The sequence below is a fragment of the Antedon bifida genome, chromosome 8 (assembly GCF_963402885.1).
Source record: "Antedon bifida chromosome 8, ecAntBifi1.1, whole genome shotgun sequence".
Taxonomy (NCBI): domain Eukaryota; kingdom Metazoa; phylum Echinodermata; class Crinoidea; order Comatulida; family Antedonidae; genus Antedon; species Antedon bifida.
In genome coordinates this window covers 14,331,787-14,359,708 of record NC_136233.1, presented here as the reverse complement: position 1 = coordinate 14,359,708, position 27,922 = coordinate 14,331,787, and the positions used below count along the sequence as shown (strand labels likewise).

At 34.2% G+C, this 27,922-nt stretch overlaps 1 protein-coding gene across 1 annotated transcript; it reads right to left on the bottom strand.

Annotated features, from left to right (window-relative positions):
* Positions 1-1,185: 1,185 nt before the first annotated feature.
* On the bottom strand, positions 1,186-26,777 carry LOC144850987 (uncharacterized). Its single transcript, XM_078708510.1, has 33 exons — positions 26,759-26,777; positions 25,742-25,990; positions 25,262-25,369; positions 23,621-23,890; positions 22,853-22,978; positions 22,045-22,284; positions 21,548-21,682; positions 20,973-21,017; positions 19,556-19,906; positions 18,733-18,990; positions 18,201-18,335; positions 16,860-17,000; positions 16,395-16,526; positions 15,694-15,846; positions 14,911-15,228; positions 14,368-14,652; positions 13,938-14,060; positions 13,463-13,788; positions 12,868-13,006; positions 12,488-12,754; positions 11,834-11,947; positions 11,500-11,538; positions 10,728-11,102; positions 10,058-10,348; positions 9,281-9,627; positions 8,143-8,281; positions 7,009-7,119; positions 6,362-6,475; positions 5,241-5,548; positions 4,836-4,974; positions 3,728-3,847; positions 3,273-3,314; positions 1,186-2,976 (listed from the first exon to the last, which is right to left on the bottom strand). The coding sequence occupies exons 1-33, from the start codon at positions 26,775-26,777 to the stop codon at positions 2,669-2,671; spliced, it is 6,267 nt and encodes a 2,088-aa protein (XP_078564636.1). The 3' UTR covers positions 1,186-2,668.
* Positions 26,778-27,922: the final 1,145 nt, after the last annotated feature.

Genomic DNA, 27,922 nt, shown 5'->3' with positions numbered 1-27,922 from the left:
GAATATTTTCAATAAAGTTTTGATAAAGTCATGATGATAAAAAAAAGGAGAATATTCCAATGCAACACGTTCCGAAAGTAATCCGATTGGTTAATAGCTAGTCTATAATTACAACAATGCTCTGCTAGCTGCATACAATGTCATGCATATATTAGGAGTTTATTGCTTAGAAGAACATGATAATTTGATGTACATGCACTGGTATGAATATCTAATCTATAGTTATCTACAATATTTGTATGTGATACATCAGTCAATTCTCTCAATACCGGACACCCTTTGGCTTGCCTAATATGTTCAGTTTTATGGAAAGTCTGGTATTCTGAATGTGTTTTTTATAGTATGAAAACATTTCAAATCTTTTGAACTTCAAGAAAGGTGTGGTTTTGGGAGATTTGACTGTAAATAACAAATACTGTATTGAATACAGTTTCATTATTAAAATTATTGTTAAAATTCATTTCAAAATTGTTGGTGGTCTGGAGGAAATATTTCCTATATGAGAATTGTCAAATCTTAAACAAATTGTGTTTTCAAAGATGAACTTAATAACCCTCTCAACATCTTAATTTTTCCGGTTTTCAGAGAGTCTGGTATTGAGGGAGTTGACTGTATACATATCAAACAAATATTGCATGGGGTTTTAATATTATACATGGTTCAAACTCAACTCTTAAGCTCTGTCTACATTATCAAACTAGTTTGACAAAAAAAGTGCAATGTGCCCAAATATGTTAGTGTTATGCCCAAATATGGTATTCATATGGCATCATCATGTCCATATATGGGCATCACATTTTTGTCACATAAAGTTTGATAGTTCGCAGTCAATATGCCTTGACTTCATATTGAGATATGGTATAGCCCCTAGACCACCCTGGGCTGTGTGTCTATGATTGGTTAGATCAGGGAAGAGTGAAATTATTGTCAATAGAGAGCTTACGATTTGCGACAAACTAGGAATAAGCTGGGTTATGCCGATCCTTGTGTCGTCAGTAATCACCTGGACCTAGAAACCACCAAAACTGTGTCGAGGTGGGGAGCATACATATATCCCCATATGCACATGATAAGTTGACAACATGACCTAATTAGGCCAAATCAAAAGCTCTCTATTGTGATGAAATTGATGTAAACAATTATATCAGATAAAAAAAAAACGACAACGTAATAAACTCAACTTGTTAATTTATTTAAAATATTTCATCCAAATATTAGTACTGTTAGCTGAAATGAGAAATGATTAAAAATGAAATGATGGTGATAACATAATTAACAATAAAAATGATTAACTGTGGAAAAAACAAAATTAGTTAAAATAACATAAATTAGCATTATTAATAAAAAAAAAATGTAAAAATAACTTTCTTCGTAGTTGATATAACATACCATATAAGTGTCTGTCCATTGGATAAGAGAAAATGTTATGCATATATAACAATATATTATACCACAAAAACTTCAAATTATTACCCTTAACAAGAATAATACAACATTTATCAGAGAATAAGAAGACACAAAACACAGCATATATATTATGTGGGGGGTGACCGAAAATTGGAAAACATTTAAACAAGTACATGTAACATAATAAACACTTACTTAAAGTATTGCATAATCATTATGGAATAAAACACATAAAATTAACATATTAAAGCTCTGTCTACACTATCAAACTTTATGTGACAACCAAAATGTGATGTGCCTATATATGGACACGATGATGTCATATCCACACTACCATATTTGGGCACTCACACTTTTTTGTCAAAACAGTTTGATAGTCTAGACTAGGCTTAAAGTGTATTATAGATAAAATAGTGATCTTTGCATGGTAAATATTATAAGTTTAGAGAATGAATGAATTTGATACTGAAAGCACCCAATGTACTGTATGGCATTAATGTCCAATATCATAGGCAAATTCTGTAGTCCAGTGTCACTTATGTATCACATGCGGCATATGATACAGACGTCACATGATACATATGTGACACTGTAATACACAATTTGTCTGATACTGGACACATTATAGATATATAGACATTTTTTTCATCATCCTTCTTGTAATTTGAAAATTAAGATAAATGTTCAATTGCAATTATGAGACAGTTTTGTATCTTATAGAGTAAAAACAAAGCTGATGTTAAGTACAGTATTACATGACATTGTTGCTATGCAACTAAGATTGTCGTCAATTCATAGCTAGCTTTGTATTGGTTTCGCTACTGTAACTGTAGTTAATAATTTCAATTATAATACTTCTGTAATCGATATATCAGAGAACTGACACACGAGTTTTGTGCATGTTTTGTGTTACTATTTCAGTTAAATTTGTTATTTAACTAGGCAAGGCAAAGGTATCGAAATCAATAGACATCTGGATATGGCTTCAGAACGCATTGACCATGTATGAAGGTATTAACCACAATCTTGAGTCGTATGGCAACAAAGCATGTGATGCGGTACCATGACATCAGAGTATAATACTCTATGTATACAATTGAAATCTCATATTCGAACAGTTCATTGATATTAGGCTCTTACTACACTATCAAACAAGTTTGACAAAAAACGTGTGATGTGCCCAAATATGGTAGTGATATGCCCAAATATGGTAGCGATATGACATCATCATGTCCATATATGGGCACATCACGTTTTGTTGTCACATAAAGTTTGATAGTCTAGACAGAGCTTTATACATACCATCCTCAACGCTAGGACACAGTTCACTTGCAGTTCCAATATCACAGTACTCCCAAACCTCTGAATCTGTAGATGTATAACACCATACTGTATAATCTGATTCAGGGTTACGACAAAAGTTGTGGTCTCCCAGACCTGCATTTGGAGAATTTTCTGGATTGAATAAATGCGGGTTACTTGATCCCGGCCATCTGTGACACATTGTACCATACATCGTAGTGCTTCTTGAGCCTCGGTAATCCTCACCTTTTTCCATTTCGTAACATTCTGAAATTCAATTAATTTTGTTGTGATGAAGTAAAAAAAGAAAAGTTTTAGTTTCTAAATAATCAGTGTGGGTCTCTCACTCAACCATGACTGTAAATTTCTGAGCTTATTTAAACCTAAATTCAATTAATTACCATTTTATCTTTATATTATTCTACACTAAAAAATGTTTTATCTTTTTCAATTTTTGGATTGGATTTGGAGACAATTTACATAATAAAATATTATTTATTCTATTAATATTTCTAAACAATTCGTGTCACATATTATTCAGTATAATATATTAAAAATGTTACCACAATATGAAGAATTTGACTTTTCCATGTTCATTGACTCTGCTGTAAAAATATAAAATCAATAACACTATAATTATATAAATTTTGAAAATTGTTTAATTTTAAAAACTGTCATTGTATTTGATTAAATTAATTACTTCGTTTCAGCACTTTATTTTTACCTATTTTTAAGTAAAAATTTTTATATAAAAAATCCTGAATATGTCACTTTTCCAAAAGCATAAGGTATTTATTTAACAGACTGTGTTCTGAATATACTAAAGCCTTGTCTACACTATTAAACTTTGACAAAAAAAGTGATGTACCCATATATGTGAGAATAGCACTATCATATTTGGGAACGTCACACTTTTTTTATCAAGCTAGTTTGATAGTGTAGACAGAGCTTTAGTCAGTTGTGTTAGCAATTCTATATTAAAAATAATGGGCTTGGAATATCTTCTTAAAAAACTTACCTTCCGTTTCACATCTATCCCCTTCAAACCCACTACTACACAAACAGAAATACTCGGCACCTCTTGGGCTACACACACCAGAATTCTGACAGGGATCTGAGTCACATGGATTAACTGAATCTGAAACACAAATGAAGTCCTTATAAAATTTGTTTTCTAATATATATTATATGTCAACAAGCTATTCTAATATATATGTGGTATATATATTAGTTTTTAGCAGTCAGAGCCTTGGGCTATGTTCAAACCCATAGAATATTAGCGTACAACGTTAATACAAAAGTCAAATTATAAACCGCAGAGAAAAAAATGTTGCTTTTAACCACGGAACGTACACTTATCGTTACAATGAAAGTGCGTCTTTCAGGATGTTTCTTGTTGCATATTCATCAGTTCTTACCCACTTTTCTTTCATTATTTCCACTGTACTCTCATATATAAACTTCCCAAACGCTGTAATTCCATATCATTATTATAATGAATACAGGATCTATCATGTATTTATAAACATCATCTGTCTGACACAAAGGTCAAGAGAATCCTTTAATAGAGGTCATACCATCGTTTACGGTCTTTAACAACTATATGCCGCTCAGTGTTTTAAGCTTAAAATTTTTACTGCTCTCATATAGCCCTAAAATTTAGGGCGAAATGGAAACATACTTTTTTACAGTATTGTACAAATTACTGTTTGTGTGGTTTTTATTCTGGTTCTTTGTTATGACAAAGTAAGCAGGCCTCATGATGAGTGTCAGAAGGCTTGATCCTATTTTACTGTATATATAGTGAGCAACATACAATAAACCATCTTTTGTACATGTTGTGTGTGATAATAACGGTTACATAAATCATCGGGTACCTATAATCCCACTTCTGGTCTAATCCCAACCCCTACTTTATGTCTGATTTCACAAACATGCATATCTCCAGGTATAGTCCCAGTATTGACTTTTGATCTGTAGGCCTTTTTCTAGCCAGTTCTGATGAGTTTTTACAAGAAATGCTTACCAATAATTTTTTTCCTCAATCAGGCTTTTCCCGTAATCGGCTCAATTTCATGTTCTATGGGGGTGGGATTATACTAGAGAATATATTGTACAGTATTTACCTTTACAACCATATATTTCCATCCTCAAAGTAATCCAGTCATGATATGTTAGTGGCTGAATACGAATGTATTGAGCATCCACTGGCGTAGGAAACATATTTCGGATGACAGTGTCTGTATCAGAATTTGCGGTAAAAATCTGAAAACAAAATTACAAATTTATAAATTAAAAATATTGTAATATACAGTACTATTTATTTCTATGCTGTTCTGCAGGTCTTTCACCAAACATAATTTCACGATGAATAACTTCATTTAAATACCGGTGCGAGTGAGTGTAAATAAAAGCACCATGCAATATAGCTTCACACTGATGGGAAATGCTTCCCGAAACATGTATGTTTACACACAAAACTCTTTATCGAGTTGTTTTGTTTATTAAAATAATAAATGTAAAAAACTTACTATAGCAGCACCATTAACATTAACTTGGTCAAAATTGGTTCCATCATTACTGTACTGAACATGGTAGGTTTCGATCCATTCAGGATAATAAACATCCCCACCATAGCCTTGTGTAGCCACACCAGACACTGTCGTAGGAACTCCAAGATCAACTTGAATCCACTGGTGGTTACCATGTATTGCTGCCCAGCAGCTATTCCTGTTTAATCTACCTTTATGACCATGATAATTACTATATGTGCTTGAAGCAGATATCTGGCCATCAGTGATACTACGGTCTTCTACTCCAAGGGGATTTGTACACAAACCTGTAAATAAAAGGACAACAAACATAACATATATTTAGACCATCAAAATGAAGACAGGAGTATTTACATAATAGTAATAGTGTTTCTTAAGCTCATGGCTGTTTAGAATTATGATTATGATTATGATTGGGATTAGTGTTGGGATTAGTGTTCGGACTAGTGTTGGGATTAGGGTTGGGATTGAGATTATGATTAGGGTTGGGATTAGTGTTAGGATTAGCATTATGATTAGTGTTAAGTGTCTGAGCATACCTCCCTGGTTTGAGCATGCTTCTTTTGATGGTTCAAATATAGCTCAACATAGGAACATTAAATACGGATGCCTAAAAACACAACTAAGTTAATATATCTACACCTGAAACTGCAGATATCGCATACAAAACAAAAATATGAAATTGATCTTTGAAATGAACATTTTGATAATCTAATCTTAATAATAAAGCATTTACATAATTTATTTATTCAGGTTTATATAGTAAAAACATGTAGCCTCAAGGCTGAAATTGTTGATTTACAAAAAAATATATATGGAATTACAAATGTTTAAAAAATAAAAAAATGATACAAAACATTAAAAAAACACTATTATATATACTATATAAAATAAAGGCGATCAAATATTTTACAATTTTATAAAAAAATACAATTTGAAAAAGACAGTTAAAAGTTGAGTTAAAAACTTATTATTATATAAAATTCAGATACAAATGCATATATTTAAAACCATCTTCAGCGTGTGATAATCATTTAAAACAAATAAAGACAGAGCCTTTGCTGCACAAAAATACCCACATTACAGTTTTGCATACTTACTTGTCGTCTCGCATATACCGCCTGTGAATCCAGCTACACAAGAGCAGGTAAAACCCCCATCTATAGGGTTACATACCCCTGAATTCTGACATGGGTTAGATGCACAGTGATCCACTAAGAAAAAATAGTTACAAATGGAACTTTTTAACATAACTGGTATATTGATGATTTTAGAAACTTAAATGACATACAGTAAGGTGGGAAGGGAATGTCCTGGGTTGGAAGGCTATACAGGTGTGGATATCGTAGTAAATATATACTTTGTTCACATTATAGCGAGTTAGCCTCACCATTCTCTTGTACATAAGGGAGCTGAGGGAGAAAACAGACTGTATATATTAATTGGTATTGACATTATACTTACTTTGTATATTTGTGGCCGGAAACAGAAACGCAGAGGCCTGAGGCCCCTGGTTTAGGAACCCTATTTTAGTGACTGTTACTCTGAGCACTGCTCAGAGGCCCTGAGCTCCAGGACCCTGGGTTTAGCCAGTGAGTGCTCATAGCCGTTACGCCTGAAAACAGCATGGCTGAGTTCCAGGATAGAGGCTAGGCAAACCTATATGCCCCTCTTAAGTGCCTAAACATGGTTCCCTGCTTGGTCTAAAAAAAAATTGAAAGGTCACCTTTGTATATTGCCATCTTACCTGGTGTTACACATCTTTCACCTTCAAACGCACTAGTACATTTGCAGAGAAAATCATCTTCTATCAACGTACACACACCAGAATTGTAACATGGGTTAGGCATACACTTGTCTATTGCAAAAGAAAATATACCAAAAAAAATTTAAAAAACAGCATAGATAGTCAAAGACAGTCAATCTACTGCTGAGTCTGGTCACAGACTAGTGATAAACTTCAGCGGAGCGACTTCATTATTCTGTTTATATTCTTATTATAAAGCTCTGTCTACACTATCAAATGTTATGTGACAAAAAATGAGATGTGCCCATATATGGACATGATGATATATAACTACCATATTTGGGCATATCAATACCATATTTGGGCACATCAGACTTTTTTCGTCAAACTAGTTTGATAGTGTAGACAAAGCGTTTGTACATTTGTTTGGATTACAAATTATTTCTACTGCACACAGCCATACACATGGGGGCATCAAAATGACTGGAATTGGACTGGGAAGGTTTGAAATACATTTCAAAAATCATCTGCCATCTTGGATCCAGTATGGCAACCAATGTGTCTAAATTCCCAACTTTTTCCCTATTACTGTAGGCTGTGTTTTTATGTTCATTCGTTACACAAATTTGTGCTAATGCACACATCCATACAATACAATATGAGGTATGAGAATGACCGGAAATGTTTTTAAGTAGCCCTGATGAAGTAATTGCTCTGGTGTGGGTATATATTTGCTAGTACTATATGAGGTATCGTAGTCTTATGCTCTGGCTATACTATCAAACTTTACGCGACAAAAAAATGTGCCCAAATATGGTAGTGATATGCTTAAATATGGTAGTGATATGACATCATCATGTTCATATATGGGCACATCACATTTTTTTGTCAAATAAAGTTTGATAGTGTAGACAGAGCTTTAGGATATCGTTCACTATTTGTTGGTCTTCAAATCATGCACATTTCTGAATGACATAAGATGAACAATTTTATCAAGTTAAATTATTTCCTATGTAGTTTCAGTGTGAGAAACATAGTGCAATTTGACATATCAAGGTGTTGCTCTGGTGTGAGTGGGCCTGCAAAAAAAACAAAACTACAGTTGGATTGCAGAACAAACTGAAAATTACATACTTTTACAACCAAGAACTTCAAATCTTAAACTTAGATAACTATGCCAAGCGATGGGATGAATACGAATAAATTGAGTTTTGACAGAAGCAGGAAACATACTGGTCACATGAGTATGTTTATCTTCATTGCCAGGAAATATCTAACAAAAATAAAATTACTTGAATAAAAACGACATAAACAAGAATAACAAATCTCAAGATTAACATAGAATATTAATTAAAAAACTTTCAAATTTTTTTTACTTTTTTTAAAAAATCAACTGACACAGATAAAAACCTCCATTCAAAAGTTGTACCTGTCAAAACTTAAACAACAAAATCTGGTTTTGCAGTAAAGGCTTTTTCTGTGAGTGCCACATATAAAGCTGTCAACTATTCTAACCTCAGCTCTGAGCAAGGTGCGGCTGTTGCAATCTGTCCCTCCACACACATTCATTTTCTTAGAAAATTATTTTATGGTGCCTAGAAAAATATCTTTCTTATACTCAAGCCATCCAGATGCATTCAACTCTCCGAATACCGGGAATACTGGCCAAATATGTCTGGTTTTCCGAAAAGTCTAGTATTTGAAATATGTTTTTAATGGTAAAAAGGTTTTGGGAGATTCCTGGTTTTCAGAGAGTTCGGTATTAGGAGAGTCGCCTGTATTGAAGTTCATACTGTAATAAATTACCATTCCAATTAACCTATGCAGTAACATAGCATATCTATATGAACATTCTAGAATAAGGGTATGTTTAGAATTAAGAAATAATGTAATTAATGTAAGAACAATCAGGAACATTCCAGAAGTATACTATTAATAGAAACTGTAATCCAATAGAATAAGTGTAAGGAATGATCTAGAAGGTTATGACCATAATGTATATAAGGGATGTAAAACTATTGTAGAGTTGTTGGATTTTGGATAGTAAAGTTTTTGTGAAGTTGTTTAAAGTGTATAGTGGATTGATGAAAGTTGAAGTTGATTGAAATTAAAGCTTTGTTTTGAGTTATTTCTACAACCTTGTGGATTTTTTGTGTATACTTTTATGTCACAAGGGAGTTCCTAGAGTATTTTCAACTGCTCAGAAACATATGTAATAGGAGTTCGTGACCATACTTGAATGTATATTTTAATATTCATTACTTGAACTTACTATAACTTCACAAGTGTTATTGTCGATAATTGTGTTGAAGTTGATGCCATCAAGACTGTGAAGGACTTCATATGATGTCACCCACTGATTATATTCACTACGTCCTTGTAGAATCACACCAGTTACTTCTACTATAGCTCCAAAGTCAACCTGTATCCATTGGTTTAAGTCTTTTGTAAGTGAACTCCAGGATCCAAATTGAGAGTTGGTAGCTTCTGTGTTTAATCGACCTCGATCAGGCCCATACCGATGCATGTCATTTTTATAAGCACTTGAAGCTGAGAGTTGATCTGTAGAAACTGTTCCATCTTCTAATCCAAGAGGTACTGAGGTGCATTTTTCATTTTCTAAAAAGTAAACAATTAACAAACAGTTATAATGTGTTTCTTTCAACATTGGGCCTGGTTGCATTCTGGATGGGAGACTGTCTAGGAATAGCAGCGGGTGCTGTATATACCAGAGAGTGATGGTGTAATGATAATATCAGACTAGCATCTGTACCATACTAATTTACTCTCATTGCCTCGTCCTTCAGATGGGATGTAAAGCTGTTGGTCCTGTGTACTTAATAGTGCATGTTAAAGAACTTGGACTTCTGGCTGCTGTGGGTTCGAGGAGGGCCTAATCCAAATTTCCTCAGTTTCCAGTTAAGCTTGAGGACCAAGAATAATACAGGTAACATTTAACATTATTCAAAACTGGTGGTGGAACAGGTTTTTACTACTGTATTTTGCAAAATATTGTGGAAAAAAAAGAAAAAGGATTTGAACCACAAACCAGCTTCTGGAGAAAGTGGTCCGTAGATTGTTTCAGATGGGCTGAACCTCTTTCCAGCACTGACTGCAAATACAAGTGAAAGATTTGGATCCACAGTTGTGATCCTTATGGTTGTGTCAGTAGTCTGTGCAACAACTGCATATGCTGCCGTTAACGGCAGGTGCATCATAACTCGATAATTTTCTACTGGGCCGTAACCAGAAAAATATGTTTCCTTCCAAGCTTTCCAATTTAAATTCACTTCTGATCCAACCCACTCTGCAATAGGTGCTTCATTCATTTTCGGTAAATCTGTTTGATTAAATTAAATTATGAATTTACTTTACTGTTATATTGAAGAAGGTACTTTTAAAAAAGTCTTATTTTATACCCATTCTGTTTTACTGCTGACGAAAAATAAGTGGGGTTACTATCAATGTTGTTGCAAAGGTTTATATTTTGTAATAAACAATAGAAATTTTAAACCTAGACCTATCGTTTAAATTATGGTATTTTTCAATTTTTTTTTCTACAGGTTTTTGTTCAAAGTGAGTAACTATTTACATTACATCATTAAAAACATCACCAACTCTCTAAAAAGATCTCCACAATTAAGAGTTTTTATCTATAATTAACAATCACATTAATTGTTTATCAACATAATAAAATATAAACAATAAATGATACATACTATAGTATTCACACATAAATTGATTATCACCATTACAGTTTACAATACTCAAGTCATATTCAAAATCAACATCCATCACAACGCATTCAGTGGTACCGTGCTGAAGGCTTATTGGCTGACCAGATGCCCAAGGCAAATCAAAGTCTGGCTTCCTACCATCTACCCATACTAGGTCTACACCATTCACAAAGTACAACCCAATGTATACACTCTCTTGAATATCTAAGTATCTTGTAGCTTCCAAAATATCATTAGATTCTGTTTTCGTCTCGAACATGACGAGGTGTGACCCATTACATTTATTTGCATCCGATGAATGAATTTTGTAACAAGCATACGGATCATCTGTCAGTGTGTCATATCCATTTTTACATTCTGTAAAGAGTGGAACTGAATTAAATTAAATCAATTTTATTGTTAAAACAAAAGACTATAGATATAGTAACTCTCGCAAATCCAGACATTATTGGACTAAAAATAGAGTAGGAAACAGTGTATGCAATAATGGTTTGCATTGCGAAAAAAACACTAGTAAAGTTCGGTTTGCAGTATACCATGTGTTTTCAAAAGAAAATAAAGTATTTTTTGCTTGTCATGTCATATTGTGGGTCAAGTACCCATTAAAAAATAGCACACATATATGTGAATGCTAGAAACCACGAAAACGTGAAAATACACTTGAACAGGCTGTTTACATTTGATACCAATCATGCGTCAAATTATCTGATTCAATATTGTATTTGTGAAAAAGTAATAATACTAATTATTATACCTGTCAAGGTAGGACCATCTTGCTCAACATCTTTATAATCTAAACATAAAATGGGTAAAAATAACAATGCTTTGATTTGAGAACTGTTTACATTTTTAAAATAAACTAATTAAGCCTACTCCTCCAGTCACAGTTGCTGACGCAATACTGAATACTGAAATGCTTTATTTGTCCATCATCATCATAAAATAATAACAGAAATTCTTCTTGAAGATTGACAATTATTAGTACAATAATAAATAGATATACAATATAATATATTATGTACACACACATAATTGCACAAAAAATATAAGTTATGAAACACGGTGTAAAATTGACAAACAGTGCTTACGTATTTCACAGACAACTCCTCCAGGGGATGCACTGCATGGCACTGTAAACCATTTTCCATTTTCTATAGACAGTGCAACACAACGGTCATCAGATGCAAAATCAGACCCAAAATCTAATTTAATAAAGAATAATTACTATTGTTCAGAATATAAGGTAAAAAATATATTTTGAGATAAGTTTATAGCCAATGACCAGTATTTTGTTATTTGTTTGTTAACATCTTTATCCTAATATGAGGAAATTTGGATTATACGCCCTCTATGGCAGCCACAACAGCGACAGCACAGTGACTGCCATGAACGTCAGGGGATATAAGGACCAGGGTAACCCATACTCTTTAAGAAAAAGATGCACTGATTTCTTTAAAGTACACACAAGCCAGAAATATACACAAGACAGAGAAGACCACCAGCACAATGGTCGCAAAGACATTTGTTTTCAGTGCCATTGCCTTAAATGCTTGGCCACTCCTCTCTACTATATATAAACATAAATATATAAACTAAATATAAAAAAATAAAAGCAAACATATTTGAAATACAAATCGACCAATCAATGTTCTCCCTCTGAACGTACATCCAGTAGACTGGTGGCACATTTCACAGGCACAATTAAAACCTTAACGGATAAATTATGTATAATTACTACATACTTTCAAATTCACTCCATTCATTGGTTCCAACCCATTCAAAAACATTTTCAATGTTTTTATGATGGTATCCGATTGAAATGTGTTCCACATGAATATCTAATTTGTGGAATGATTGAATTATAAACTCATTTTCTTCTATAGAGCTGATTATTGCCATGTTTCCCGAACAATACTGTTCTAATTCATTCCATGTTCTAGGAGTTGGATCAAAGCGATAGTAGGAATTGTTATTGAAAACCCATCCAGGTGGATCCGAACCAGTGAAATCTGGAAAATAACAAACGAAAATAAAAAGCTACTGTATGTATCGGTGTGACTGTGTGCCAAAACACATGCACAGAAAAAGACTGAATGATGAATATGTACAAAACAAAACCTACCGACACAACCAAGAACCTCAAACCGCATGCTAATGTGAGAATTCCACTCTAATGGTTGAATGCGGATGAACTGTGCATATATAGGAACATCAAACAGATTGGTTACAAGACTGCTTCTATCAACATTTCCTGTAAAAACCTAATACATATCATAAGAATTATTAGCATGAAAACTCATCTGTGTTGACAAACATTTTAAAGGTAAAATTTGTTCATATTGATACTGATATTCTCTTTTTTTTATTGTCCATAATAAAAAAAAAGGAGAAAATCCCCAGACGTTTTTTTAATAGCTCCTTGACCCTGTCAAAGGTCACTGACCAAACGGCTTGATTCCATCATTCAGTCTAATGACATGGGTTAGGGTTAGGTCGTGAAACGTTGTTGTATTACCAAATAACTCTAGTTGAATATATTTATCCTTCTAAACTTAATAATACCCGTATTCAAATTAATCTAAATTTAAAAAGTGTGATATGCACAAATATCGTAGTGATATGACATCATCTCATGTCCGTGTGCACACCACATTTGTTTTGTCACATAAAGTTTGATAGTGTATGTAAACCAGGGCTTAAAAAATAGAAAAACTTACTTTAACATTATCACTTTCATCAAGTATTCCTATGAATGTACTTCCATCAAAACTGTAATGAATGCTGAAGAATGTAACCCACTGAGAGAAAGTAGTATGGATACGACCTTGGGTTATCACCCCAGTCACTTTTGTTAAAGAACCAAGATCAACTTGTAGCCATTGGTTATTGTCCAACACACCACTACACCACGCTCCACTACCACTTATTGAGTTCAGTCTACCGTACTTAGCAGAAAAGTGATCACCAAATTCACTTGATGCCATCAACTGCTCATCTAGTATAGTTCCATCTTCAATTCCAAGACGATGGACACAGGGATTTCCTGATAACGGTATACATTAATATTGAAATGTAAACGAAAATAAAGAAAAGATATCTACTAAATGCCAAATTGACGTTTTTGTCTTTCTTAACCTAACTGGATTGCAAGTCTATATCGCAACTATATAAGATGTTTATTTAACAAATTACCTTCCTGGCAGATTGGGCATCCTAAACTGGGATCTTCACAAGAGATGTTTACTAGGGAGAAATCGGCTTCAATATCTACATAAACACAATCTTTGTCCACCGATGCATAGTTGTAATGCCAATCTATAAATAACATACAATAAAACTCTGTCTACACTATCAAATTTAATGTGACAAAAAAGTGTAATGTTTCCAAATATGGTAGTGATATGTCCATATATGGGAACATCACATTTTTTTTGTCACATAAAGTTTGATACTGTAGACAGAGCTTACGAAAAGTAAATATTTTGAGAGAACATACAAAGGGATTGGCTATAGTTTCCCTTTGTTTGTTCCACTGTAAAGTGTCCTTATAATAGGGGTGCCCCTAAATAAGGGTTCGTCTGAATGGGGTGCACCTGTATCCATCTTTAAAGTATTTACCTACCTGGTAAATCAGATGGTTCAATTAAAGGGATTGTATATTCATATCCAATCCAGAATAAAGCGTCCTCATCATCTTTTTTCATACCAACAAATAACCGATTGGCCTCTTCCATTTTCTGGGCTTGTAGCATGTGTAGTACAAAGCTTTTAATATCGACGGATGTGATATGAGCTAAATGTGATTGTCTTGCTTTACAGTATTCATCTGCCTCATTCCAAGACATCCTTTCATTATTAATGTGAAAACAATGATTCTCAAAACTCATCCAACCAAGTGAGCATTGACCTAGAAGAGAAAAATAGTTTTCTACATGTACATCTTGTGATGTGCCCAAATATGGTAGAAACATGCACAAATATGATAGTGATATGACATCACAGTGTCCATATATGGGCACATCACATTTTTTGTCAAACTAGTTTGATAGTATTGACAGAGTTTTAGAGAAAATCTTTTGGGAAAAACATTATGCCGGAAAACCAATATCATGCAACCCTATATTTTATCAAATTCTACTTGTATTATCTAATAATTTCAATTTACCAAACACTATGATCGAGAGAATTGGACTTGGTTTGCCAACAACAAGAAAACCATCAACTCGTCTAGTAACTTTAACCATGATTGAATATTCTGACTTCTCCTGTAAACCTTTGATTTCCCATGTATTACCACTGGTGACACCAACCAACGCTGGAGCTGCATCACGATCTGGATGCAAAGAATTCCAGAGGTAGATGTTATAGTTGACAATCGGTCCAACACCAAAGTCATGTCCATATGTCCAGTCTCTCCATTCAATGATGACACGGTCTGGATAACGATCCACAATCCAGGGTGTATCAAATATGGCTGGCAAAGCTATAAAAAGTGTTTTTTTTTCAAAAAATAAAGAATACATAGTGTACTGTACTGTATATGTAAAGCATATGTGTACTGTATTTCCATAACCACCACAAGGGAACATTTACATCAGGTTTGTTTAGAAATGTTTTTTTCTTCCTTTTTTTAAAATTAGATTATAAACTAAGTCTTATTTCAGGCTTCAGTCATGAGTTTTCAACCCTGGCACTAGGTCAGTATTAAACCCAGGACCCTGTGATTGTCAACAAGCTCCATCTACAATGTTAATGCAAATTTGAGCAAGAGAACCAATTAAAAAACATGTCAGACTTAGGGAGTGGAGTTGTGTCATGAGTTACAACCCTGACACTAGGTCAGGATTAAGTCCTGGTATTGGAAGGCAAGCATGTTACAGCTTCTCTACATTTTCTGCAACCTCATTTCAGGCAGTATTTAAGAACCAAAACAACCTGCTTCACATACCCAATTGACAGTCTTGTCCTCCCCAGCCCATCTCACATCCAGTTTGACAGTCCCCACTAGCCTTGTTGCAGTTGTCTTGGTCGAAGCAATGGCATTTTTTGTGACATTGATCACCAAAATAACCAGCAGGACAAACCATTTCAGATTCATATTCTATTGTGAATTTAAACACAAAACCAATTTAATACCTAACCATCCAAATTGATATGATAAAAGGAGAATTTATTGTTTTCAAAAGGTGATATAGTCCCTAAATACAAATTTGTTTCAGTGGCATTTCTTTTTAGGATATCACTATTGTATGTACTGTACATGGAATAATCTCTTTCTAAATACTGTACTTAAGCTTGGTTCCCACTATTGACGCAACGTAATACAATATACCAATGCAAGAAATGGCCTTCCAATAATTGTATTTGTCCCCGCCTGCGTGAAATCATGCGATGTTTGCAGCACTGTTGCGTCGTCGGTTCCGACTTGTGATTACGCAATACAGCACTTTGCATCAACATGTCTCTGCGTTGTGTTGCATCGCTAGTGGGAACCACGCTTTAAGCATGAGAACACTGTAAAACCATCAAGGCATTCAAAGGGGCATACAGCAATGCTGTCACAGAATGATAACAGTAACATTTCTTTCTAGGATGTAACTAAACAGATATTTTATGTACTGTCGAAGAATAATCTTTTTCTGTAAATACCTAAGCATGAACTCCCTGTAAACCCATCATGGCATTCTGCTTCAGGGGTGCATCCTATGGCAACGTGACAGAACGATGATGGACAGTGACACTTCTGTAAACAGTTGGCTCCGTAATATGGGTACTCGCATTCTGTTAAATAAAGTATACAGTGTATTGATAATTTTCACAAAATTAGAGATGTACCGTTTCATACATACACTATATGCAAGTGTAAAAGATTGTTACTATGTGAAATTAATGGCTTAGTGTAAAACAGGCTTTTACGTCTATGACATCATATTTATCATAACTTTAGATCCAATATAGCGGCCAAAATGGCGTCTTTTCGGCTTTGGGAGAGGATGTGATGCTGGGGTTGGTGTCATTAGGGCCTCAAAATGACCAGAAATGTACAGTTTTAAACTACATTTAAACTGACCTGGAAGGAAGGTGAGGGCTAACTACATATGTAATATTTTTTACCTTTTTGGCATTGATAACCTGACCATCCTGCTGCACAAGTGTTTCCAACTGGAGATGTGTAACTAAACAATCTACCACTACATGCTTCAGACGAACATGAATATTTGTAACAATCCTCAATTTTAGAACAATCAGTTAATCCTGAAATTTAAATTACAAATTATTAATGAACATATAGAAAAGTTGCGATGTGCTATGTTGCTTTAGACCATCATTATTCATGTGGTAATTTGGGAGCGTGCCAGGGATTTGCCCATGTGGACATTATCACCTATAATAGACAGGAAGCACAATTTATGATTTAAAGTAGAAGACTGAATGGGAAAAAATAAACAGACACTGAAAATCAGAATAATATGCATGTGCATATGCCATTAGGGCAAAACCAATCCATGCATTACAGAATCGTTTTAAGTGTAAAGGAACTGAATGCATACATGTGTAACTTGTTATTTCAATTGCATAATCATTTAGGGCACACATTTTTTAAAACAGTGCAATAGAGTTTGAGTGTGTCAAAACCTGAAATGAAATGTAGATAGTATATATATAGTAAGAGAATGACTACAAAATAATTTTAAATGGCTAACTTGAAACCAAACAATATAACTAGCCTGTATAATACCAGAGCTAGCATTTAATGGCTGGAGTTGAGATTCGAGCCCAATTAAATTAATTACATATTATGCCATGCTTAAAGCCCCCTTCCCTACGTTTTTTAGATCTAATTTAAGATCACAAACTATATTTAATGTAAAAATAATACTATATGGTCCTATTGCGATAACTTTTTTCGTCTTTAAACGGTTAAAAATGTAAAAAACACATCGATTCTAATAATTATAGCGGCCCGCTATAAATCCCAAAATGCATTGCGCGCGGATTGATATTTTTGTTTTTCACCTGTAATTCGCCCACTTTTTGATCGATCGTGTAGCCAAAAAAAAATGGAAGACTCCTAACTTTTCAGCGAAAATACCGGGTTTTCCCCAATTTGTATCAACGGAGTCTGGCAAAAATAGAAAGACAATTAATGCAGCAACTATACAACGTCAGGCTAGGTATATAGCTAGCGTACGATGTTCGTACGTTACCGATGTTTACCAGCTAGGCCTACAAAACTAAGCCTAGCTAGGCTAGGCCTAAGACCGTCCACGAGAGGTCGAACGTCGCGAGCTACTTAGGTAGTGCATTGTTTCTCACTTTTTATCATAATTTACCATAAAACGTACATTTAAGACAAGGAATGACATGGATTTAATGTTTTTAAAGTGATATATATGTATTATTTTCCAAAAAACGTCCAAAATTGCAGGGAAGGGGTCTTTAACAGTAACTTACCTTCTTCGCAGAATGTACCACGAAATCCAGGTGGACAGACACAAGTGCAAGATCTGGCATGACAACGTCCACCATTGTAACAAACTGGACAATTAAGAGCACAGGACGGGATCCCACAATAAGAAGTTGGACATTCTGTAAAGACAGGAATAATTTTAAAGTAAAATATTTTTATATTAGGGAAACAACTGATATGATTGTTTCGTGTGGCTGTAGATTCATCCAGATATTGTACAGATAAACAAACAAGTCAGGTGAAAACATAACCTTGTGAGTGGTTGGCCGAGCGGTTAAGACAGTGGAAAGGTTTCGAAGCTCACTCACTCCATGGTTCTGGTGGTAGAACAAGTCTTCCCAGATAAGGACTATAAACCGCAACATGCATGTGTGCACTTTAAAGAACCAATACATCGTATTAACGCGTATCCCATGTACTAGTTCACAAATAACCACTGTCACACTCCACTTATTGTATCATCTCCCAGTGTGTCATCTAGTATAAAGAACAATAAGCAAATCCTTGGTCGCATACCTGTGACATATAAGTACATAAATGTATGTTTTCCTAAATGTCGTTGACCTTGATAATAACACTCGTACACTCCCTCATCTTCAAGTCGAGCATTTGAAATGGTCAATGTTTTGGTATCATGCATTCCTTCACCGTACACAAACATGTTGTTATGTCGCCAACGAAGATTTGTAGCAGAGGGTGCATTTACAGTCAGTGTAACAGTTTCTCCAAGACCAATGGTTACAGATCTCCGAGATGGCTCAACTTTTATTTCAGCTAATTAGAATGAAAAATTAAATAAACGATACCAGACTCTCTATACATTTCAGAAATTAATGCTCTGTCTGCACTATCAAACTAGTTTAGTTTTAAGTGTGATGTGCCCAAATATGGTAGTGATATGCTTAAATATGGTATTGATATGACATCATCACATTTTGTTGTCACAGAAAGTTTTATAGGGTGTCTAGAAAACTCAGATCTAGAAAACTCGGATATCTGAGTTTTTAAGATCTAGAAAACTCAGATATCTGACTTTTCTAGATCTAGTAAACTCAGATATCAAGATCTGAGTTTTCCAGAATGGAACTAGAAAACTCAGATTATCAAATGGATCGTTCCATTATTAATCAGAGGGTGTAGACGAAGGCTTGGTTCCCACTTATAACGCATAGGCACAACACAAGTGACCAATCGCAAGCAAACATTTGAATGATCAATCATATCAAAATACTGTACTTCCAAGCATTGCGACCAAGTGGGGACCAAAGCTTCTACCGTTACATAATGCATGTCAACCGGCTATTATCAAAATTGTTGTTTTTTTCATCTTTTTACTTACAACCTTCTTTCAGTATTACAATATGATTTTGCATCTGTCCGCTGCCAACTTCCACACGGCCGTAATATTCCCCAATCCGCAAGGAAATATCATCAGTATCCAAGTACATCTTTTTGTGGTTCTCATTAATCATGGTTATTTTTATTGCATCAGGAAGGTCCGAGTTCTCTCCAGTTGTAGCTGATGGCAGTATCTCAGCTCCTTCTGTACTGTATGTTGCCAAAGATAGTGAAGATCCAATGTACATTTCTGATGTAGTATCACTCCCAAAGTATACTAACCGTATACCTAAATGACTTGATGATGAAGCTATAGGAAATGCTGTATATACAACAAAATCAATAGGACGATCTGGAAAAGGAGATAAATGTTGTCAATTTAATACAAACTATACAATCCCAAGTGTCTACTCGGTCTACACTTTCAAACTTTATATGACAAAAAAAGTGATATGCCCATATATGGACGTGATGATGTCATATCACTTCCATATTTGGGCAAATAACTACCATATTTGGGCACATCACACTTGTTTTCTAGTTTGATAGTGTAGACAGAGTTTAATTGTTTGATGGTCACTTTGCAGGGGTATGGCACACTGGCAAGGAATTGAACATACTGTACTCACTAATTCTTGTTCTGTATTGAATATCTAGTCTAGTCTAATCTAGTTTTCCTGTTGTTAATTGTCTTATCAACAGACAGTGACCCGGAAAATGAGCATTGCTCTTATGGCGACCCCCACTAACAATTGTTATAATTTTAAATATTATGGCAAAATAAATTGAAAGTGAACTGGCAGAAGGCACAGTCTGTACCACCGTCTTGCCAAAGTGGAACCTGCATGCTGTGTATTACCCCTTTCACACCAAAAGCAAAACTACGGAGACACAGTGTTTTGGTGTGAAAGGTACAGCAGTACCAACATCAAACTCTGGAGCTTTAGGTCACAAGGTCACTCACACAATCACTCATTGCTTTAGTTTTATTTCAAAATACTTTAAATATTTGTACAAAATATATAGCGAGTCTAAAAAATAATAAGTAGTATCAATAAAACATTATAAGACTTCTGAGACTTTTGTAAATAATTATTAAATCAAAAATATTGTAAATTCTAATGATCGGCGCTAAGTAAACAAACAAAATAGAGGGCGATATTTACAATTTTACTTTATAAACCCTGGTGTTGCTAGGTTGGTGTGAAAGGGGTATCTCCGGAGTTTCTCGACGTTTTGAATGATCATAAACCCTGGAGTGTCTCCGGAGATCAGTCCAAAGTTTTGGTGTGAAAGGGGTATATGAAGAGAGGGATATGGTACTATAAGGAATGGTTTTGCCATGTCCCTAAGTATAGATGCTTTACTGTCAAACCAAACCAAATACATTGATCTAGAGTGTTATTATGGCAACTCACCATATATTTCTGAAGTTGAATGCAACGTTTCAGTGACAATGCTGCCTGTAATAAAATATTTATTTATTTACAATTGGAAGTAATGACTATAAAATGCTTCTTTGAAAACCTAGATGACCTATACTATGAACCTTTACAAATAATTTTTGTTGTGAATCGACATCAGAACCCAAAACGATACTGATATCTTGATTTGTGCAAACACTGTTTCAATCGTTTAATAATAATACATATTTCTAGAGCGCACTTCACCACCAAAGGTGCTCAAGGCACTTGTTTTATACATTGTTTTATTTATGTATCAATCTGTTGTATTGTTTACTAAAATATTCCTTTACAAAGTCTATGCACTACAATTATTAGTAAACTTTGCATTGAATGGAAAAGATATTTCAACCCATGAAAATATTATCCCCATTCAACTAATAACTTGGCAGTGGCGGGTCTATATTTTGAAATACAGCGGGGCATAAAAACTGCGGAACTCAACAACCTAAAGTTCTATTTTGGCATCACAATTTTCAAAATGTAAGGGACGCACCTATATATGCCTATGCTTTTGTCTATTGACATACCTCTTTCACAAATAACGTTCAGGTCTTCCTCAGCATTTTTAATTTCCCAAGAGAATGGGTAGTTAAATTTTACAGCATTACAATTTTCAGTACACTCGTTTTCTTCGGGGGTACCAATTAATTTATTCAGAGAGTCTATGAAGAAAAATATTGCTGAATTAATCATATAATGACAATATTGACAATGATATGATTGATGTTTTATTTTATTTTGATACAGGAAGAAAAAACACCATCATGTGCATGGTATCAGAGATAACTCTCTAAAAACCAGAAACAGGACTTACATGCTGATAGAGGAGTGTCAAATCAAATCAAACAAACTTTATTCATCATCATTAAAACATAAAGACAAATTCTAAAAAGGTCAATAAATAATAATAAAGAGATGAAAATGATCTTGATGAAATTGTACCATAAAATTTAAGTGAATATAAAAATAGAAGTCAAATCATACTGATAAAAATATTGTCCTCAAAAGTGTAAGAGTATTCTACCTTCTACATCAATCCATTTATGATATTTAGCTGCCATTTCAAAGAACCCATCAACGTTAATTTGGTTGTACCCAAGCCATACGCTAAGTTGTATAAAATCTAGTTCTTCTTCTGAATCAAGGACCAATATACTGGAATCAAGCTCCTCACAGATGTTGTTGCCACTTATGTAATTATGCTTCAAACTTGTCAAATGATAATACGAGTCACCCAGGTACATAAAATTTTCTGGGCAAGCATCTGCGGAATATAAAAGTCAGAGTATTTAATTGATTGTGAAATTTGAAACGAATAGCGTGTAATACATTTTTAAATATGTAATTTGAATTTTTTCGTGATTGCAGTGACTTTTTTCTTGGAATTAACTCTGATTATGATATCAAAACCTTGTGCATGTTTTGTCCAAAAACACAACATTCTCTACTTTCTGATTGGTTGTTGCTATAAAAATGTTGCCATTATTTGCACATATTGGGCACAAAAAAACAAATTTAGGAAAAACATTGGGGATATGAGGTTTTGATAGAATAGCTATGTATGGTTTCTAAAAATGTACCTTCTCATTATATTAATAATATTCGTTCTTATACAGTGCTTATTGCATAATACATCTAAGCACTTCACATTATTACCCCAGTCATTTTTTAGATCCAACATGTATGCAAATGTAAGTAAACCATTTTGCCTAAGGATAAGCAATGTGGCGAGAGTTGGATTCAAACTCACAATCAGTAATCCAACGCCCAGCACACTGTGCCACAGTTATTTTGTTACTTTGATGAATAAATTGGATATTGAATTTTCTTACCTTTTTGACAAGCAGCGATAACATCATAGTTTGTGTTACATTTCCGATCATTTAAAGACGAAGAAGTAATTTCAACACAATTTTCTCCAGTTCCATCGTTGTTAGGCTCAGGCTGTTTCCAGATTTCTATCACCGTACACAAAAAACAATATTATCATAATTAGTAATGTTGATTCAAACATAAACCGATAATAAACTTACGTTGAAACAGTTTCATCAAGCTAGACTTAAAAGCAGACCAGCTGACAAAGTCTAGCTGGTTAGCCAGACAAATCTTTGGTTTATATTTTATTGACCTTTATCTTTTACTACATTGAATCCAGATGAAATTGTTTTGCACAAATAATATTATAATTTAAAAGGTACCACACTGTTGACAATTTCTAGAGTTGTTGAGTTATATTATGCAAATTGTTAATGGTTTTAAATTTGTATAGGGCAAAATACAAATAGTCTCTATGCACTGTTTAAACAAGTGTAAAAAGAAAGAAAGTGTTATTGTTGAATAAACCAGGAAAAAGCCTAATAAACCGAACAAATTGACCAAGACAACAAAAAGTCTCACATCACCACACTGTTTCACTAACTTGTCAAGACAAGCTAGCTATTTATTCACAAGTGTCATAATGATGTGAGCATCTGACTATACAATAAATTCACACAGAACGAATACAAATGCTTTATGTAATATCATGGAGTAATGTTGCTTCGTGGTAATATAAAAAAATTAATTGCTTCATATGTTTGTTTTAGTTTTTAGACACTCACCGTCCAAAGAAGTTGTCTGTTTCTCTCCATTGCAAGTTATTTCGGTAAATATACCTTCATGTCCTTTATCTGAGTACCCCAAGAACATTCTGTGTTTATCAGAGTTTGCGACAGAGGCACGCAGGCTTTCGAAATCTGTTGATGCCTTTAGGATGGGTAAAGTAGCTCCTTCCCTCTGACAGTATTCATTCTGCTCGGCCCAAGAACCACTGTAATTAAAGTAATGCCTGCAAACATCACCTTCAAGCTTCCAGTTTTCAGGGCAACGTGCTAAAACATAAAATATAATAGAATTTAAACTTTTCACTGGACATCATTCTGTTTTTGTACATCATCTTTTTATTAATTGGAAAAAAAAAACATTGCCAAATGTTCTGGTCAAATCACTTAAACTGTATGCACATGTTAATGCAATTCTTTTATTCTCATCAATTCATTAAGCTAATTCAACTGAACCAACAAAGTATCTCTTATAAATTTAGTATAGACAGCTCATAATAAATAGTTATACAAATTAAATAATGCCTCAGTCAAAGATACTCTACAAACAGGTAAGTATGGTAGCCTATAGTAAATTAAGTTATGGCCCAGGTGGGCATAGCACAACAAACATAAATTTAGTATAAATCCATTAATAAAGGTAATAGACACACCAAAGGTTGTGGTACTAATTCTGTGCCAGAACATGTATGTAGTAGGGCCAGATACAGTCAATTCTCCCAATACCGGACTTTCTGAAAACCGGAAACTTTCCCAAAACTAAACTTTTCTTGAAGTCCAAAAGGTCCCAAATTCATTTTAAAAATTAAAAACACATTCTGAATACCAGAATTTATGGTAAACCGGACATATTTAGCAAGCCCAACGGTGTCCGGTATTATTGGGAGAGTTGACTGTATTGCCTTAGTTGTCAATGTAACACAAACTTAATTACGTCATTTTACTACTACAGTAATAACTCTTGAGGACACATTCACATGGCTTTACAACTGTAACTGGCCTTCAAGGTCAAGATCCAAAGTGAGCCACCTGGAATAACTTGTGCTTAGGAACACAAATGAGTAGCCAAATTGGACTTAATTGGTCAGATGTTTTGCCCTACGTAATTTTGTACTTCATACTAAGTACATTTGAGAATACTTTGCTTTTGCGTCAGGGAATTGAGAAAATGGTCAGATGTTTTGTACAAAATTACACAGGGGAGTAGGGCAAAACATCTGACCAATTACTTAACTCCCTGATGCAAAGCTACTCCACAGTAGTTTAATACAATTATAACCCTGTTGGTGCAGTACCCGCTGCTTACTTGGGCTCGAATCTAACCACTAGCCATCAACGCAAGCTTGGTGGTCTAGAGGTATGAACGCCAGGATAGTGATCTGGAGGTCGTGGGTTCGAGTCCCACCCGAGAATTACTTGCGAATTTTTTCACAAGTATTCTCAAATATACTTAGTATGAAGTACAAAATTACGTCAGAGTAGGGCAAAACATCTGACCAATTACTCAACTCCCCGACGCAAAGCTACTCCACAGTAGTTTAATACAAATTGGACTTATTAGGAACATATGTGTAGTGTTAGACCTTACACCAAGTTTGTTTGATTTATTCTAGGCACAGAAACTTTGTTAAACACACTTACTTCTTTTACAAGCCCAATTGAATTTTTTGTTACAAGAAATTGACACAAACTTTCCATTTTTAATTTTTGCACACTTGTTATCACTGTTTGGATGATTTTTTGCCCAGTCTGAAAAATACCCAGAAAAAATAGTTAACAAGAACTCTTTTAATTTATATGGCTACTCAAAGTATAAAAACCTCGGAAGATGTATACCTTTGCTTAAAAAAGACCCTTCAAAAGCGGAAATTTGGCCCAACATTGTTAGAGAGAATACTAAGAATTTTGCAGAAACTTTATATAGCCTGAAAACTCATGTTGGTATTTATCATTAAAGTTTCTTAATTTGTTCGTAGCTATAATGTGATATTTTGTTGTTCTAAAAAATTTCTCTTTTACATACAATACAGAAGTACACTTTTTTTTTGTATGTACTGTAGGGTCTATAAAAATCACAGCAAATTTGAAGTGCGACCGGGCCGCAACAACATTTTTTCTTACTTGAGTAAGTATCTGAGAGCTTCTTGTTGAGGCGTCTCCACTTCCATTCTCCAGACTCGTTTGACAAGTCTATGATAGTGTCGTCAGGAAGGTTGTTGGTGACAAACTGCACCTCATCTTGTGTCAGAATGTTGAGGATCAAGGAAAACTTAGTAGTACTACAGTAGGAGTCAATCTGGTCTCTTGAATATGAACCAGTACCATCAAATTCATATACGCTACTTCCAAATACAACCTCTTCTGATCCAACTGCAACCAAATAAACAGACAATGTTTGTTGTTAAACAACAGGAGCAAATCAAGATTATACTAAATCTATCCACTGTATATTATATGGATACAAATAATGAAGGTTTATGAGTGCAATAGTATAAATATGTTCATGAGGTGAAAATTAAACATTTCATCAGTCCCCAATGAAAATATTTGTACAGTTCTATTGCACAGATTATAAACATTCAATATTTGTTTTATATAACAAAAATATATCTAAACTAAATTGACTGCAAGCCAAGCCGACAGTGTGCTGCAGCAGCAGCTAGAGCGACGAATAGTATGAGAACTGTCAAAAGAACATTCAAAAATATTGACAAAGAAAGTTTTCAGGTCATGTACAAGGCATACATCCGTCCACATATCGAATACTGTATACAGTCCTGGTCTCCTTACTATAACAAAGACAAAGAAATCTTGGAGAAGGTGCAGAGAAGAGCTACAAAGATGTTCAAGTCAATAAGTGATCTACCATATGAAAAAAGGCTAGAATATCTTGATTTTCAACCATTAGAGACAAGAAGACTAAGAGGAGATTTGTTTGAAGCTAAGCTTTCAAAATGTTGAAAGGCTTTGAGGATATTGACCCAAAAGATTTATTTAAATTGTCTCACAACATCAGAACCAGGGGACACAGCTTAAAACTATATCGTCCAAAACTTAGAGGAAATCTTATGTGCAGGGTCAACTTTTTTACCATCAGAGTCATACATCACTGGAATTCTCTGCCTGAATATGTAATACAAGCCTCTTCAGTGAACATCTTTAAGTCTAGACTTGACAACTATTTTCGGCTAGAAATGGAATCTAATAGGCACTAGCCTAAACTATTTCCATCATCAAAGACACCTTCCCTACAATTTGTGACGTTTTGTAAAAATAATACAGTAACATATATATTACTTTAAAAACATTAAACCAGGTCATTCCTTGTCTTAAATGTACGTTTTATGGTAAATTATGATACAAAGTGAGAAACAATGCACTACCTAAGTAGCTCGCGGCGACTGACCTCTCGTGGACGGTTTAGGCTTACTTTTGTAGGTCTAGCTGGTAAACATCGGTAACGTACGAACATCGTACGCTAGCTATATACCTAGCCTGACGTTGTATAGTTGCTGCATTAATTGTCTTTCTATTTTTGCCAGACTCCGTTGATACAAATTGGGGAAAACCTGGTATTTTCGCTGAAAAGTTAGGAGTCTTCCATTTTTTTTGGCCTCACGATCGATCGAAAAGTGGGTGAATTACAGAAGAAAAACAGAAATATCAATCCGAGCGCAATGCATTTTGGGATTTATAGCGAGCCGCTATAATTATTAGAATCAACTTATTTTTCACATTTTTAACCATTTAAAGACGAAAAAAGTTATCGCAATAGGACCATATAGTATTATTTTTACATTAAATATAGTTTGTGATCTTAAAATAGATCTAAAAAACGTAGGGAAGGTGTCTTTAAGTGTAAGTGTAAATTCTTGATTTCCTCCAATCAATGACAAAGATCTACTTGGCATGGCAAATGTTAAATTTATTCAAAGGAATAAATGTATACTACTTTATTTAGTAATTCCTAGTTAATTTGTAAATTATTATATTATGACTTACCAGTTTTGATTAAGAATTGTAATAATAGGCCTACAACGCCAATGTAAAGAAAATGTGTCTGAAATGTAAAATGAATAGTAAATTATATATGCAAATATAAAAAAATAGCCTATATAGGCCTATGCTACCTGGGCTAGGTATGGTTAGAGGCTAACTAAGTATAGTACCAGATTAGCTTAGAACTTAGTAGACCCCTTAGTAGGTTGGGTTATTTAGCCTAATTAATAATAGTCATGGTCCATGGCATGGTAGGAGTAAAGATGGTCTAGCTAGCTAGGCTAGGCTAGGCCTAGGCCTAGT